The sequence below is a fragment of the Macaca fascicularis genome, chromosome 2 (assembly GCF_037993035.2).
Source record: "Macaca fascicularis isolate 582-1 chromosome 2, T2T-MFA8v1.1".
Taxonomy (NCBI): domain Eukaryota; kingdom Metazoa; phylum Chordata; class Mammalia; order Primates; family Cercopithecidae; genus Macaca; species Macaca fascicularis.
The window spans coordinates 33,737,723-33,756,263 of NC_088376.1; the positions used below are offsets into that span (position 1 = coordinate 33,737,723).

At 40.5% G+C, this 18,541-nt stretch overlaps 1 protein-coding gene across 2 annotated transcripts in view; it reads right to left on the reverse strand.

Annotated features, from left to right (window-relative positions):
* PIK3R4 (phosphoinositide-3-kinase regulatory subunit 4) overlaps positions 1–7,542 on the reverse strand; it is a 73,746-nt gene extending 66,204 nt beyond the window's left edge. For both annotated transcript variants that reach the window (XM_005545738.4, XM_074031021.1), the window contains exons 1-2: positions 7,029–7,542; positions 5,163–5,938 (exon numbers count right to left, since the gene is read on the reverse strand). In XM_005545738.4, coding sequence (XP_005545795.2) covers positions 5,163–5,895 — 733 coding nt within the window. In that variant the 5' untranslated portion in view covers positions 5,896–5,938; positions 7,029–7,542. The remainder of the gene's footprint in view (positions 1–5,162; positions 5,939–7,028) is intronic.
* Between the last annotated feature and the right edge of the window lie 10,999 nt (positions 7,543–18,541).

Consider the following 18,541-nt stretch of genomic DNA (forward strand, 5'->3'; position numbering starts at 1 on the left):
GTCAGATTCACCAAAGTTGAAATGAAGGAAAATATCTTAAGGGCAGCCAGAGAGAAAGGTCAGGTTACCCACAAAGGGAAGCCCATCAGACTAACAGCGGATCTCTTGGCAGAAACTCTACAACCAGAAGAGAGTGGGGGCCAATATTCAACATTCTTAAAGAAAAGAATTTCAACCCAGAATTTCATATCCAGCCAAACTAAGCTTCATAAGTGAAGGAGAAATAAAATCCTTGACAGACAAACAAATGCTGACAGACTTTGTCACCACCAGGCCTGCCTTACAAGAGCTCCTGAAGGAAGCACTAAACATGGAAAGGAACAATCACTACCACCCACTGCAAAAACATGTCAAATCATAAAGACCATCAATGCTAGGAAGAAACTGCATCAACTAACAAGCAAGATAACCAGCTAACATCATAATGACAGGATCAAATTCACACATAACAATATTAACCTTAAATGTAAATGGACTAAATGCTCCAATTAAAAGACACAGACTGGCAAATTGAATAGAGTCAAGACCCATCAGTGTGCTGTATTCAGGAGACCCATCTCACGTGCAGAGACACACATAGGCTCAAAATAAAGGGATGGAGGAAGATCCACCAAGCAAATGGAAAACATAAAAAAGCAGGGGTTACAATCCTAGTCTCTCATAAAACAGACTTTAAACCAAGAAAGATCAAAAGAGACAAAGAGGGCTATTAGGGATCAATTCAACAAGAAGAGCTAACTATCCTAAATATATATGCACCCAATACAGGAGCACCCAGATTCATAAAGCAAGACCTCAGAGACCTACAAAGAGACTTAGACTCCCACATAATAATAATGGGAGACTTTAACACCCCACTGTCAACATTAGACAGATCAACAAGACAGAAAGTTAACAAGTATATCCAGGACTTGAACTCAGTTCTGCACCAAGCAGACCTAACAGACATCTACAGAAATCTCCACCCCAAATCAACAGAATATACATTCTTCTCAGCACATCGCACTTATTTCAAAATTGATCACGTAGTTGGAAGTAAAGCACTCCTCAGCAAAAGAACAGAAATGATAACAAACTGTCTTTCAGACCACAGTGCAATCAAACTAGAACTCAGGATTAAGAAACTCACTCAAAACCGCTCAACTACATGGAAACTGAACAACCTGCTCCTGAATGACTACTGGGTACATAACGAAATGAAGGCAGAAATAAAGATGTTCTTTGAAACCAATGAGAACAAAGACACAACATACCAGAATCTCTGGGACACATTTAAAGCAGTGTGTAGAGGGAAATTTATAACTCTAAATGCCCACAAGAGAAAGCAGGAAAGATCTAAAATTGACACCCTAACATCACAATTAAAAGAACTAGAGAAGCAAGAGCAAACACATTCAAATACTAGCAGAAGTCCAGAAATCACTAAGATCAGAGCAGAACTGAAGGAGATAGACACACAAAAAACTTTCAAAAAAATCAATGAATCCAGGAGCTGGTTTTTTGAAAAGATTAACAAAATTGATAGACTGCTAGCAACACTAGCAAAGAAGAAAAGAGAGAAGAATCAAGACGCAATAAAAAATGACAAAGGGGATATCACCACCGATCCCACAGAAATACAAAATACCATCAGAGAATACTATAAACACCTCTATGAAAGTAAACTAAAAAATCTAGAAGAAATGCATAAATTCCTGGACACATACACCCTCCTAAGACTAAACCAGGAAGAAGCTGAATCCCTGAATAGACCAATAACAGTCTCTGAAATTGAGGCAATAATTAATAGCCTTACAACCAAAAAACGTCCAGGACCAGAGGGATTCACAGCCGAATTCTACCAGAGGTACGAAGAGGAGCTGGTATCATTTCTTCTGAAACTATTCCAATCAATAGGAAAAGAGGAATCCTCCCTAACTCATTTTATGAGGCCAGCATCATCCTGATACCAAAGCCTGGCAGAGACACAACAAAAAAAGAGAATTTTAGACCAATATCCCTGATGAACATCGATGCAAAAATCCTTAATAAAATAATGGCAAACCGAATCGAGCAGCACATCAAAAAGCTTATCCACCACGATCAAGTTGGCTTCATCCCTGGATACAAGGCTGGTTCAACATATGCAAATCAATAAACATAATCCATCATATAAACAGAACCAAAAACAAAAACCACATGATTATCTCAATAGATGCAGAAAAGGCCTTCAACAAAATTCAACAGCCCTTCATGCTAAAAACTCTCAATAAACTAGGTATTGATGGCACGTATCTCAAAATAATAAGAGTTATTTAGGACAGACCCACAGCCAATATCATACTCAATGGGCAAAAACTGGAAGCATTCCCTTTGAAAACTGCCACAAGACAGGGATGCCCTCTCTCACCACTCCTATTCAACATAGTGTTGGAAGTTCTGGCCAGGGCAATCAGGCAGGAGAAAGAAATAAAGGGTATTCAATTAGGAAAAGAGGAAGTCAAATTGTCCCTGTTGGCAGATGACATGATTGTATATTTAGAAAATCCCATCATCTCAGCCCAAAATCTCCTTAAGCTGATAAGCAACTTTAGCAAAGTCTCAGGATACAAAATCAATGTGCAAAAATCACAAGCATTCCTATACACCAATAACAGACAAACAGAGAGCCAAATCATGAGTGAACTCCCATTCACAATTGCTTCAAAGAGAATAAAATACCTAGGAATCCAACTTACAAGGGATGTGAAGGAACGCTTCAAGAACTACAAACCTCTGCTCAATGAAATAAAAGAGGACACAAACAAATGGAAGAACATTCCATTCTTATGGATACGAAGAATCAGTATCGTGAAAAATGGCCATACTCCCCAAGGTAATTTACAGATTCAATGCCATCCCCATCAAACTACCAATGACTTTCTTCACAGAATCGGAAAAATCTACTTTAAACTTCATATGGAACCAAAAAAGAGCCCACATTGCCAAGACAATCCTAAGCCAAAAGAACCAAGCTGGAGGCATCACGCTACCTGACTTCAAACTATGCTACAAGGCAGCATGGTAACCAAAACAGCATGGTACTGGTACCAAAACAGAGATATAGATCAATGGAACAGAACAGAGTCCTCAGAAACAATACCACACATCTACAACCACCTGGTCTTTGACAAACCTGACAAAAACAAGAAATGGGGAAAGGATTCCCTATTTAGTTAATGGTGCTGCGAAAACTGGCTAGCCATATGTGAAAAGCTGAAACTGGATCCCTTCCTTACACCTTAGACAAAAATTAATTCAAGATGGATTAAAGACTTAAATGCTAGACCTAAAACCACAAAAACCCTAGAAGAAAACCTAGGCAATACCATTCAGGACATAGGCACGGACAAGGACTTCATGACTAAAACACCAAAAGCAATGGCAATAAAACCCATAAGCGAGAAAAAAATTAAGCCAAACTATCACAAAATTTACCAAAAATGGCACTGATGCCAGATTTCTTTCGAAGTCCCTCAGAGTACCACCCTCAACACACTTCTCCTTCCTCTCTATCCCATAAATTCTTAAATAATCTGGAATCCACAGCTCAGCTTCATGAGGTCTGTGTATGTGAAATAATATATAGGAAGGAATGCATGGTACATTTTTCCAGGGAAGGAGTCCGCTAATTTCATTACATTTTTTAAGGGAGTTCAAAAAAGCTTAAGAATCACTTCTGTACAAACTTTTCCTAGCTACAATTTCTACCTATTTCCTGATAACTCCCAAATCTCCGTCTCTATCCCAGATTTCTATGCCCAAAAATTTATAACCAATTGCTGGGCTAGGTGTGGTAGTTCATCCCTGTAATCGCAACACTTTGGAAGGTTGAGGTGGGATGACAGCTTGAGCTCAGGCATTCAGGAACATTCTGGGCAACATAGTAAAATACAGTCTCTACCAAAAATGTTTTAAAAAATATCAACTGGGTGTGGTGGTGTGCGCCTGTAGTCCTGGCTACACGCAGAAAGCTGAGGCAAGAGGATCTTTGGAGTTGAAGGCTGAAGTGAGCTACGACTGCACCACTGCGCTCCAGCCTAGGCAACAATGTGAGATCCTATCTCTAAAACATAATAATAAATTAAAAATAAATAAAAATATAACCAAATATATGTTGTACATCTTCTCCTGAATCCTTGGCAGAAATCTCAAACTTAACATATCTAAAACAGACCTCATCATCTTCCCAATCTTACCTGTTCCTCCTCCTGTGTCTCCTTGTCTCAGGGACCAGCATTACCACCCACTCAGTTTGGTGGGCGGGGAGAAGTTCCTGTGACTTCATCTTCCAACGACAGAGTCCTAACAATTCTATCTACTAATAATCTCTTAAGCATTACCACTTCTCTCCACTCCTTCCAACTCTGCCACAACCTTAAGCCAGTCACAATCATCTTACCTGGACTGTGGCAGTTTTCTCCTAACTTGTTTTCCTGTCTTCTGTGTAGCTTCCCTGCAAAATTCACTCTCCATGCTACAGTCAGGCCACACCGTTTCTGATCTGGCCTGAGTTTGGGCCTTACTTAATTCACATTTTGTGTTCCAGAAAACACATCAGTGCATCATGTTCTGGTTTTTAGGCTTTTGTGTAGGCAACATTCTCTGTCTGAAACAAACTACTCTACGAAAGTTAACTCCCAATCAACTTTCAGATTTCAATGTAAATATCATCTTTCTATTAAAGAGGCCTTGCTTGATCCCACCTCTTGACTCATCACCACCATGAGGACTAATTTAAGTATCTATGTGTTCATATAGTAGCACTCAATGCTTATTACCACCACAGTAAACAACACTGCATTGAAATGTCCTTTTGCAATATCCATGGTGACTTTAAAATGGAAGCATTATGAAAATATATTATCCATCAATGTCCCTAGCACTTAGGACAGTGCCTGACACATACAATAAAAGTAGGCAAGCAAATATGTTTATCTGTTTGTGTAAATAAACTGCTGTTTGCATTTCCTAGGCACTTAAACACATCCAATGCAGGAATGCTGCCTCTAATTGAAGTAGTGTCTGAGGACAAACCAAGACATTAACTTTTCAATATCTGGTGACTAAGAAAAGCTACATTTCTGATTAACAGTTAAAAGATAAACAAATGCTCCTTTAGCAAATGTGACCCACTCAAATACCTGCTGAAAAGATGTCCATTGCTCTCTTCAACTCTCCTCTTGTTCTCTGATTGCTATTTAAGTCTACAAGTGGAGTTGAAGGATCTCTCATATATTCTAACTCAGTGGCAAACATCCCACCATCAACAAAACGTTCAGGAGCAATATAACAAGTTCTCCTCCGTGATGTGTCAAAGAAATAATTGAAATCTGCCGGGTTGTCTTCTGGAAGATAAGTGGGCTTAAAACTGGCAAAATCAGTTAGAAGAACCCAATTCCAACTGGTGACCATCACATTCTCAGTCTTGATGTCTCCATGACGAACTCCAGATTTGTGTGCTTGGTCCACAGCTGTCAGGATCTGGAAAGCAATCCAGCGCTTCTCAATGTTATTCAAGAATGGACGGGTACTGATACGATCATAGAGATTGTCTCGCACGTACTGCCTAAAGAGCATAGCTGCTTTCTCAGATGCTTTTTCTGATGCTTTTTGGAAAGGTAGACAGTTCTGTGCAGAATTAAGCCTGATTTTCAGTTCCTCCAGCTCTTGTTTATAGCTGGTTAAAGGCAATGTGGGATCCTGAATTGCAAAAACCTTCACAACGACCAGGCCTTCTCGGTGCTTGGCTCGAGCAACTTTAAAAAACCGAGTACTCCCCAGGCTTTTATCATATTCAAAGTCATGAATATCTGAAAAATAACTCTCTACAGAAAGGATCTGGGAGGGAGCAATGCCAGCAAGCTGATTTCCCATAATGGCAGGCACCTTTGGGGTCGGTAAGGTTAGGATACAATACCTATTTAAAAGAAAAACAAATGAAGAAAAAAGACAAGAAACAAAGAAGCAGTGAAATACCATTATTCCATTATTTGGTCTCTTCCGAAAAGACAGATGCAGCATATTTCTCTTCCACTAAGAGCACTGTACCTAGCCTTCTGGGCAGTCTCTAAATTTCACACACATTTATCTAAAAAGACCATGTTATTTTCTCTAAGAAGACCTTATTTTACCTAAAAAGATCCTGCTATTGTGCATCGCCATTTCCAGGAGCTGAACTATATTTAAATAGGTCTCTTCAACTTTAAGCCAAAAATGTTAGAATGTGTTATTTTCTGATATTTAAATTTAAAATATTAATGAGCCTTTACTATGTATTCTGTGCTGTGCTTAGGGCTATGAGAATCACAAAATTACTATATGACATAGTTCTTGTCCAAGAACCTGTAGTTTCTTGGAAATAAGACACAGACACATTAAAAACTTAAAACTGGCCGGGCGCGGTGGCTCACGCATGTAATCCCAGCACTTCGGGAGATCGAGGCCAGCGGATCACGAGATCAGGAGTTCAAGACGAGCCTGGCCAACATGGTTAAACCCCCTCTCCACTAAAAATACAAAAATTAGCCGGGTGTGGTAGTGGGCGCCTGTAATCCCAGCTACTCGTGAGGCTGAGGCAGGAGAACTGCTTGAACCCAGGACGCGTAGGTTGCAGTGAGTGGAGATCCCGCCACTGCACTCCAGCCTGGGTGACAGAGCGAGACTCCATCCGTCTCAAAAGAAAAAAGAAAAGAAGAAAAATGTGAAACTGACTAGGAGTCATCTAATACAAATAGGTCACTGAATTCCTGAAATGGTCAAACCAAGATCTAAAAATTCAGTTAACTCCTGGACACTTCCTGCCTAATTCCAATGTGCCCGCTCACCCAGCTAAAAGAAGGTGCAAACTTCCCTGGTCTGCAACAAGAAACCTTGCCACAGATGTTAAAGAAATGTAGACCAAAATAGGCACTTGCTAACCGTAGCCCAGGGTTTTGCTAACTCAGGTTTTGCAAGAAATAAATGCCACACATATACACACACGACCTTAAGCACACATAAACATTTACCCTAGGCCTCGGGAAAGTGTCAAAAATCGTTCAGAGGCTTCACAACGAGGTCATAGTGGACTACTTCGAGGACGGGACGGGAAAACGCGTCAGCAGCGGGGAAGCTATCTCTACGAAGGGTCTTTCTTCATAGGCAGGAGATGAGCTGTTGGGGGAGGGGCGCAGAAAAGTCCCGCTCTTCAGGAACCCGGGTGGTCCTGGGAGGAGAACTGGGAAAGCTCTCGGGGTCTCAGCAGAGAGAAGAAGCCACGCTAAAGAGTTTCCACAGGTACCCTGGGATTTGCCCCTTCCAGCCCCCTAACCTGCCCTAGGGGCCATGCGTTCCTGGGCCTCGTCTTCCTCTAGCGCGGATCGCTACACCCTTCCGAGCCCTCCTCGAGGGCCTCACCACCGGGCGGGGGGAGATGGAACCCGGGAGAGAAGTGGAGACCGCCAGTCCCAGGAAAACACTATACTTCAGCTGCTACAGCCGCAGCAAACGCCGAACTCCCGGGAAAGCAGCCGGTCTGACCTCACTTCCTGTCGCCGAGCAGAAGTGACGAAAAAGAGTGAGCCTTGAGGAATTGCCGGGGTAGGAAACTGGTTGCTAGGAAACGAACGAAGGCGTGGTCTTAACCCGGGCGAAACTACAGGGAAAAAATAATGCTCTGACAACGATCTATCCCCGTCCTCCTCTTCTACCTTTCATTCTCGAACGCTGAGGTTTCTGACATCCCCTAGAACCTGTTCAGACACCCCTTCACTCCCAGGACAGCAGAACAGCGTTAAGAGAACTCAAGAATATTTAGGAAAACTAATATATCCCAAGCTGGATTTTTAAGAGTTCTATTGAGATATAATTTACATACCATAAAGTTCACCTGCTTAAAATGTACAAAGCAGTAGTTTTGAATACATCTGTCGAGTTGTGCAATCATCCCTATAATGTGATTTTATTTAGTTATTTATTTTTGAGATGGAGTCTCGGAGTCTCGTTCTGTAACCCTGGCTGGAGTGCAGTGGCACGATCTCGGCTTGTTGCAACCTCCACCTCCCGGGTTCAAGCGATTCTCCGGCTTCAACCTCCCGAGTAGCTGGGACTATAGACGCCGGCCTCTACGCCTGGCTAATTTTTTGTGTTTTTAGTAGAGACGGGGTTTCACCGTGTTATGGTCTCAATCTCCTGACCTCGTGATCCGCCAACCTCGGCCTCCCAAAGTGCTGGGATTACAGGCGTGAACCACCGCACCCGGCCTTTTTTTTTTTTTTTTTTTTTGGAGACAGAATCTCGCTGTGTCACCCAGGCAGGAATGCAGTAGTGCCATCTCGGCTTACTGCAAACTCCACCTCCACCGGGTTCAAGCGATTCTCATGCTTCTGCCTCCAGAGTAGCTGGGACCACAGGCATGTGCCACCACGCCCAGCTAGTTTTTGTATTGTTAGTAGAGACGGGGTTTCACCATGTTGGCCAGGATGGTCTGGATCTCCTGACCTCAAGTGATCCGCCCGCCTCGACCTCCCAAAGTGCTGAGATTACAGGTATGAGCCACCGTGCCCAGCCTGCCTGATTTTAAACATTTTCATTACCCCAAAAGGAAACCGTGAAACCATTCGCAGTCGCTCCTGTTCTCCCCCATTTCTCCTCCCGCTTCCAGCCCTAGGCAATCACTAATCTACTTTCTGTTTCTATACGCTTGCCTCTTCTGGACATTTTATATATAATATGTGGGCTTTGAGACTGACTTCTTTCACTTTGCATAATGTTTTTGAGGATTATCCCTGTTGTAGCTTGTATTAGTACTTCATTTATTTGTTGTTGCAAATATTTTTTTTGTATGGATATATCACATTTTGTTTATCCTTTTGTCAGTTGATAGACATTTGAGTTGTTTTACTTTTAGGTTATTATGAATAATGCTGCTATATTCATAGCATTAGCGTATAAGTCTTTGTGTAGCCATATGTTTTCATTTCTCTTGGATAGATACTGAGGAATGAAATTGTGGGCTCATATGGCAGCTCTATGTTTAACATTTCAGAAACTGCCAAACTGTTTTCCAAAGTGCAGGCACCATTTTACATTCCCATTAGCAATGTATGAGGGCTCTAATTTCTCCACATTCTTGCTGACACTGTTATTATCTCCTTTTTTTATTATCCTGGTGGCTCTTAAGTGGTATCTCGTTGTTTTGATTTGTATTTCCCTAATAACCAATTCTATTAAGCATCTTTCTTATTGTGCTTGTTTTCTGTTCATATATCTTCTTTGAAGAGATGTCTATATAAATTATTTGACTATTTTTAATTGGTTTGTCTTTTTATTATTGAGTTGTAAGCATTCTTTATATATTCTAGATACAAATCCCTTATCGGAGATAGTATTTGCAAATATTTTCTCTATGTTGTCTTTTCACATTTTTGATAGTGTTCTTTAAAACACAAAATGTTTTAATCCAAAGCTGAAATTGTTATTATCCCTGCAACATTCCCTCCTCCCTTCTTCTCCAACTCAATATGCAGCACTACTACCCACTGAATTCCTCAAGACTGTAAATTTGGAACTCATTAAGGCATCCTTAACATATTCCTACTCTCCCCCTCTTCCTCACCACACTCATTCCTCCCATTCAGTGATCACTTGCTCTTGCTGATTCCATCCCCGAAATATACCTTGAACCCATTCACTGCCATCTCCTCAGAGCCTAGGCCAAGCAACCATCATTGTCATGATGTCTACATTTTGAAACCTACACAGAAAACGCACTCCTCACTCCTGATATTATTTTGTATACTTCTCCCAAAATTTTTTCTGGGTCTTTTATGGTTTCATTTTGTGCTCTTAAATTTCTGAAGTATAGCTACAACTGTATGTTTTTCTAGAGAGTTACTCAGTTATCTAAAAATGTTGAGTAATACATTTCCCCCCACTTAGTTGAAATGTCATATTTACCATATAACAGATTTCTTATGTATATCTGGGTCTTCTGCTGGACTTTCTTTTCTGTCCATTGAGGTACTATTTAATTCATCTACCAGTACTTTTAAAATAATTGTATAATGTTTTAATGTCTGACATGGCTAGTCCTAGAGTAGTCTTTTTTATATGAAATTATAATCATAAGACATCTGTGCTTACATCCTTCTAGAAGCTCCTCCTCATTTTTAGGCTAACATTAAAAATTCGTAGCTTGCCCTACAAATCCTTGCATGATCTGACCCCTGCCCACCTGCTGCACTGCAATTGACATCACTCATTGTCCCTCTCAATCTCCCACACTGGCTTTCTCTTTGCTCCTATCCTGTTCTAATTGTCAAACCTTTCCCTACTGTTAGTCCTTCACATTTACTCTTTCCTCTGCTTAGAACACTCTTTCCCCTATTCTTTAGCCAAAATCTTTTCATCTTTCAAGTCCCAGATTAGGTGCCATCACCTCATGCAGTTCTTCACTGACTGCCCCCCATTATATACTTTCATGGACCTTCTACTTTTCCTTCACAGTGCTTATTATTATTGAAATCCTTTAAGTTTGAGGCATAACTGTTTATTGTCTCTTTTATCACTAGACTGTAAACGCCACGACAACAGTGATTGTGTGATTCTTACTCATCAGGATATCTTCAACACCTAGAACCATACCTAACAGATGATAGACATTCAATCAGTATTTTTTGAATCAATAAATATGGACTTTGTGAGGTTTGTGATCATTAGGGCCAAGGTCAGGAGTCCCAGGACTGGGAACATCTAAAATACATACATAAAATCAGTAGAAGCACTCAGTTAATTACCAGATAGTATTTTTTTAAGGAGTAAGCTTATATTTCAGACTTTGAATACCATGTATGTAAGTGCTTTAGATATCTCTCCAATAGAGAAGTAATGGTATAGAAATATGGTAAATATGTCTCGATTTAGATTATTTCTGCTTTTCCCCACCTGTATTTTCCCCAACATTACATTTTGTGAAATAACTTGTGGATTTTTTCAATGCCTTCTATACTCACTACTATGGTTTTCTTTTCTTTTTCTTTCCAGTTCCTCCTTTTTTCTTTCTTTCCTTCTCATTCTTTCTTCCTTCTTTCCTTGTTTCTGTTGTTAAATAGCAATCATGACCGTCCATGGAGGTTTTTTTTTTGAAGAAATTTCACCTAGTTCTTTTCAAAGCAAATAAAAGATAAAATTTACTTGCTACTGTTGAAGTCAAACTAAGAAACAGCCAGCAAACACTGGACCATCCTCTAGCCAGTGTCCTTGCAGCTGCATTTTGGCAGTGATGGCTAACTGTCCCTTTCCACAGAAAATAGATGTTTCTGGGAAGTGCCTGAACTATAGGAACCATATTTTTCAGTCCCACACCACTGTTTGCACCTAAGTGGAGCCATTTTACTAGCTTTCACTATGAAGTTCAGGTGGAAATTATGTGTTTCATTTCTAGTACATGATAGGAGGTGAATGAGTTCCACCTTCTTTCCTCTTTAGCCTGGTTGCAGAAGACTTAAAGGCCCTAGTTAATGCCAGAGCCACAAGAAGATAGCAGCCTGTGTCCCCAAATCACAGCCTGGAGAAAGACCCCTGCTTAGCAGGCACACCCACATAGAACTTTTACATATACAAAAGTATACCCCATTATAAGCCAGCAAAATCTCATAGTCTATTAATTATAGCAGTTAGCCTTACCTTTACAAATACATTCATCTGCCTGATGTCTATTCATTTCCTCCCTCTCCTGAGCTGTTTACTCCACCAGTGCATTTGCAGTCCTGTGAGATGTCCATGTGAGCTCTGCTGTCCTTGCATCCTAAGGGGAAAAATAAGGCAGGGGGGAAGGATCCCTAATATAAACAGCTCCTTCTAGTTAATAGTAAGTATTTTATCTTCTTATACAAGAATGCCAGCTAGGCCGGGCATGGTGTCTCAAGCCTGTAATCCCAGCACTTTGGGAGGCCAAGACGGGCAGATCACGAGGTCAAGAGATCGAGACCATCCTAGCTAACACGGTGAAACCCCATCTCTACTAAAAAAATACAAAAAACTAGCCGGGCGAGGTGGCGGGCACCTGTAGTCCCAGCTACTCGGGAGGCTGAGGCAGGAGAATGGTGTAAACCCAGGGGGCGGAGCTTGCAGTGAGCTGAGATCTGGCCACTGCACTCCAGCTTGGGTGACAGAGCGAGACTCTGTCTCAAAAAAAAAAGAATGCCAGCTAATACATGTAAAATAAATTATAAGAAATTACCATTTTGTAACCTGCAGTGCAATAATTGATTTTTACATGGATTGTCAATGGGTTCTAAGATCATTGGGTAAAAGTTGTGAACAACAAGATGGTCTCATGGTACCCAAGGAATAACTACAGATTATTTTCTATGTTAAAAAAGAATGAAAATGAACTTTTATAGTGGAAAACGTTTTCATAACCCCTTTATCCAAGTGATCAAAGTTAGTATCACTAATAGTAGGACACGGATATTTTGAGGCTCCTGATATAATGCAATGGGAAATATATACTGTCACCCATGAAGCATTCTTGCCAAGAATATTTTTGGTTTTTTCTCTCTTTTTTTGACACTCTTGCTCTGTTGCCCAGGCTAAAGTGCAGTAACATGATCTCAGCTCACTGTAACTTCTGCCTCCCGGGTTCAAGCAATTCTTGTGCCTCAGCTCCCAAGTAGCTGGATTACAGGTGCATGCTGCCACGCCTGGCTGATTTTTGTATTTTTAGTAGAGATAAGGGTTACACCATGTTGGCCAGGCTGGTCTTGAACTCCTGGCCTGAAGTGATCCTGGCCTGAGCTGAAGTGATCCACCCACCTCAGCTTCCCAAAGTGCTAGGATTACAGGCGTGAGTCAGCTCACCCGGCTGCTAAGAATGTGTAACCTGAATTCAATCAAGCCCCTAGACCTCACTGCTCAATATGATAGCCACTAGTTACATTTCACTATTGAGTTCTTGAAATATGGTTAATACAAATTAAAATGTGCTACAAGTATAGAAAACATACAGATTTAGAGAACTTAGTACAAAAGAAAATGAAAAAATCTCATTAATATATTTTGATAAATATTATATGTTGGAATCATATTTTAGATATATTGGGTTAAGGAAAATATTTAATTAAAATGAATCTTTCTGTCGCCCAGGCTGGAGTGCAGTGGCACGATCTCGGCTTACTGCAAGCTACGCCTCCCGGGTTCACACCATTCTCCTGCCTCAGCCTCCTGAGTAGGTGGAACTACAGGCGCCCGCCACCATGCCTGGCTAATTTTTTGTATTTTTAGTAGGGACAGGATTTCACTGTGTTAGCCAGGATGGCCTCGATCTCCTGACCTCATGATCCGCCCACCTCAGCCTCCCAAAGTGCTGGGATTACAGGTGTGAGCCACCACGCCCGGCCTCTTTTTACTTCTTAAAATGTGATTACTAATTTAAAATTACATATGTGGCTTATGTTATGTTTTTATTAGACAATCCTACTCTAGACCCAATTTCCAGCCTATTAAAAAAAAGGAATAGAAAAATTAATTAAGCAATACCGTCAGGAAACAAGCAGACAAATCCAGAAAATGGAATATTAGCCTGGATTCTTCAAAGAGTGAATACCGTGAAAAACATGGACTGACTTTTCTAAATTAAAAGATTCTAAAGAGACATGAAATTTAAATGCAATGTGTGAGCTTCAACTAGATCCAGGATTAGAAACAGCTATAAAAAACATTTCATGCATAATTGAAGAAATGTGAATATAGATTGAATATTTCAGAGAGAAACAAAGTGGCAGAAATGTTTTTAAAAATTGGTAATTATTTCATTGCTATCACTTCTCTGGATCTTATTTTAAAACACCTAAGCTGCCTGACCTAAAGCTCTTTCACCATTACACATGAAAAAATAGGCAGACAAAGGATAGGGAGAACTAGATTCCAATTTTCTTGGAATGTATAATCTTGGATAAAACTGTTCTTGAATACATGGAAATGAAAGGGTTAACATTTTTTAAAGTAGATGATTTGTCAAAAAAAATCAAAGGATTTCAATGATAATAAGTGTTATGGAGAAAAAGTACAGGGTCCACGAGAGTATATAATAAGGGGCAGTAAGGGAAGACATGCCCACGGTATGGGCATTTAATCTGGGATGTAAGAGATGAACAGGCTTTGGCTAAATAAAGAATAGTGGGAATAGTGTTGTAAGCAAAAGGAAGAGTAAAAGTAAAGGACTAGCAGTGGGGAGAAGTTTGACGAGTTAGGAACAAAGAGAAGGCCACTGTGGGGGATTGAAGAGGGCAGTGAGTGAGATGCTGGCTGCAGAGGAGGAGGTGGGCAAACGGAATACATCTATCCAAGCCATTCCTCTGTCTTCCACTATTTTCCACCTCTATTCCTTCAACAGTTCTCTTCCACAAAAGATTTGAAATGACTTTACAAAAGTAACTCAAATAAAACGAGAAAATAATAAATATTCATTCAAAAGGAGCAGAGAAATAGTACTTGGAATTAATAAATTAAACTTCAGTTAAATTTGGCCGGGCATGGTGACTCACGCCTGTAATCCCAGCACTTTGGGAAGCCAAGGCGGGCAGATCACCTGAGGTCAGGAGTTCGAGACCAGCCTGGCCAACATAGTGAAACCCCATCTCTAGTAAAAATACAAAAATTAGCCCGGCATGGTGGCAGGTGTCTGTAATCTCAGCTACTCAGGAGGCTGAGGCAGGAGAATCACTTGAACCTGGGAGGCAGAGTTTGCAGTTAGCCAAGATCACACCACTGCATTCTAGCCTGGGTGACAGAGTAAAACTCCGTCTCAAAACAAACAAACAAACAAAAAAAGTTAAAGTATTAATTTAGCTTTGAAATTGTGGCAGCACAAAAGGTAAATTTGTGACTTATATAGTTCTCATTGTTCGGTAAAGGGGAATAAATTAGTTAATATGAAATGAAAAGCTTTTCTTTAGACCAAAATCCAGATGGGATTTTTTTTTTCTTTGAATCTTTATAGTGAAGACATTTGTTAACATGTTAAATAAACATCATGGGCAAACTTTTTTTTTTTTTTTGAGGCAGGGTCTCACTCTGTCACCCAGACTGGAATGGAGTGGCATGATCTTGGCTCCCTGCTACCTCTGCCTCCTGGAATCAAGCAGTCCTCTTTCCTCAGCCTCCTGAGTAGCTGTGACCACAGGCCTGAGCCACCACATCTGGCCAATTTTTAAAACAATTTTTGTAGAAATGGGGTTTCACCGTGTTGCCCAGACTGGTCTTAAACTGCTGAGCTCAAGCAGTCTACCCACCTTGGTCTCCCAAAATGCTGGGATTACATGCATGGCCCACTGTGCCTGGCCAGGGCAAAGTTTTTCTCTTGAGTTAGGTAAATGGTTTGGCAAATATGGTGCTCACTACTTGAGATCAATTCAATAATATGTTATAGCATCTTCTGTTTTTCTAGGTACTTCATCTCTATTTAAAATTTCTCCTTAAGTGACTTTTTCCGATTCTGTGGATTTAAATATCATCAGTATGCTGATGATACTGTTTTTCCCCTCTCAAACCTTTGCCTGATCACTGAACTCATGTATCCAATATCTACATGACCTTTATATTTGAACATGTAATATTACTTTTTTTGAGAGAGAGACAGTCTCGCTCTATCACCCAGGCTGGAGTGCAGTGGCACAGTCTCTACTCACTGCAACCTCCACCTCCCGGGTTCAAGCAATTCTCGTGCCTCAAACTCTTGAGTAGCTGGGATTACAGGCACCCACCACCACGCTTGGCTAATTTTTATGTTTTTAGTAGAGATGGAGTTTCACCATCTTGGCCAGGCTGGTCTCAAACTCCTGACCTCAAGTAATCTATCCACCTCGGCCTTTCAAAGTGCTGGGATTACAGGTGTGAGCCACGGCGCCTGGCCAGAACATGTCATATTACCTTGAAAAGTTAACCCTGTTATAGGGCGTAAAATATGCCAGATATTAATTCATTTGAACTGCCCATCAATTCTATGAAAAAACTGTCCCCGTTTTTCAGATAATAAAACAAAGGTGCAGAGAAGTAAATGACTTTCCTAAGATCACATTACTAAGTCAAAAGTAGTAACTGAGAAGCACAAAAGGCTGTTTTATAGTTAACTTTTTTTCATAAATAGAAGGCATACACTCTAGTGATATAAAGAATAATATACTAAAAACAGCAGTAACATAGTCGTTTATTGTCATTACCAAGTATTATGTATTGTGCATAGTTGTATGTGTTAGGCTCTTATATGGCTGGCAATTCAGGTTATTTTGCACCAGCATCACCAACAACAGGTGAGCAATATAAGTTTTTCAGCTCCATTATAATCTTATGGGACGTTGTATATGTGGTCCATCATTGAACACATTTTTATGTGGCCACTGGCGATACTTGTTTTTCCAGTCTTCCTTAACTGAGGCACAGCCATGCCTTACGTTTTGTCCAAAGAGATACAAGGAGAAATCTGCTGGCACCACCTATTTCCCCTCTGACTTTCTTCCAGCCTTTAATACAGATGCCTTGCCCGGAGCTACAGTAGCTATAATGTGACCATGATTCAAGAGGCATGAGGAAAAGGTAAAGAGAGTAACAGAAATACCAGCCCTGGGCCAGGCATGGTGTCTTACCTGTAATCCCAGCACTTTGGGAGGCCGGTGGGCGGATCACCTGAGGTCAGGAGTTTGAGACCAGCCTAACCAACATGGAGAAACCCTGTCTCTACTAAAAATACAAAATCAGCCAGACATGGTGGCACATGCCTGTAATCCCAGCTACTCAGGAGGCTGAGGCAGGAGAATTGCTTGAAACTGGGAGGCAGAGATTGCAGTGAGCCAAAATCACACCATTGCACTCCAGCCTGGGCAACAAGAGCGAAACTCCGTCTCAAACAGAAAGGAAGGAAGGGAGGGAGGGATGGAGGGAGGAAGGAAAGAAGGAAGGAAGGAAGGAAGGAAGGAAGGAAGGAAGGAAGGAAGGAAGGCCGGCCCTGATAATAGTCAAGCCTCTGAACCCACAGCCCTGATCTCCAAACATCTTATTACATGGGAAAAATAAACATTTGTTGACGTCGCTGTTGGTTAGATTTTCTGTATTTGTAACCAAAGGTCTTCCTTAATTGATAAAGTAGTGTAAAAAGTTGACCAATTTATCTTGTTCTAGAACTTTAAAGTCACTTAATTCCAGGGGCTGTCACTGTGCAGAGTTTGCAATTATACTGGAGATGGCTTTTTTATTATAGTCTGACCTTTACAGGTCTCTTGTTTGTAGCAGGTGGGTATGCCCATGTGGCTTGAAAAATAAAACCAAATCCATGGCCTTTAGTTCATGTGTTTCTAGCAGCTGAATATAGTTTGCTTATAGGAATGAAATGGCCCTAAAATGTTAATTGATTCAGTTTGACAGTGCTTGCCGTATCATAAATCAATATGATGTTTTGTGCGCTAGTGATAAAGTAGTGGTATGGGGGAACGACCTGGTACTTATGGGATGAGTATGGTTGTTTTTAGTCATTTAGTTTTGTTTTTAATGGAACTCGGGAAGACTGAGATTCTTTCTCCTTTTGGAATGCTTGCACGTTGTGGAGAAGGATGGGGTAAAATCAGTATTATGGGCCAATCTTAATCCTAATCAATAATGTTAGACTCTCCTTATTTAAAATATTACATATATATTATATACATATTATATATACACACATAATTGAAATCTGATTCAAACTGTATATTTTAGCTATATTTTGCTGTATAAGCAATTACCCCAAAACTTAGTAGTTGAAAGTAATTTTAAAAATTTATTGTCTGTCTATTTCTGTGGATCTGGAATTAGACAGGGACAGCTTGCCTCTGCTCCATGACTTCTGGGTCCTTAGCTGAAGCCTTGAAGACTAGAGGTTGGAATTATCTGGAGGCCCTCGTATTCATATACAGGTCAGTGCTGGCTGTGGTGGAGGCCTAGCTAGGATTGTTGGCCAGAATATTCACACATAACCTCTTCCTGCAACCTAGGCTTCCTCACAACATTCTGGATGGGTTCCTAGGACAAGCATCCAGAGAGAGACATCCAGGTAGAAGCAGTGTTGCCTTTTATAACCTAGCTTCAGTGATAGACCTTATATTGGGTGAGACAGTTACAAAGTTACACCCCGATTCAAGAGAAAGGAGCATAGATACCCTCTCCCCAACACACACACCTTTCAACTGATGCATGTCAAGGTCACATTATATGAAAAGCAAGTGAGATTTCATATATATATATATGAGATATATATATTTATCTCAGATATATGTATATATGAGATATATGTCTTTATCATATATATTTATCATATATATCTCATATATATATGTTGAGGCAGTCATCTTTGAAAAACACAATCTGTAATACTATACCATTATCTCATCTCTTTAATGAACAGCCATGCCATATATACAAGTGTTTTGATTTTATTGGCAATGTCCAGAGACATTTTTGATTGTCATATGGGGTACAGGTAGTGTTTGCTACTGGCATCTAGCCTTAGAGGCCA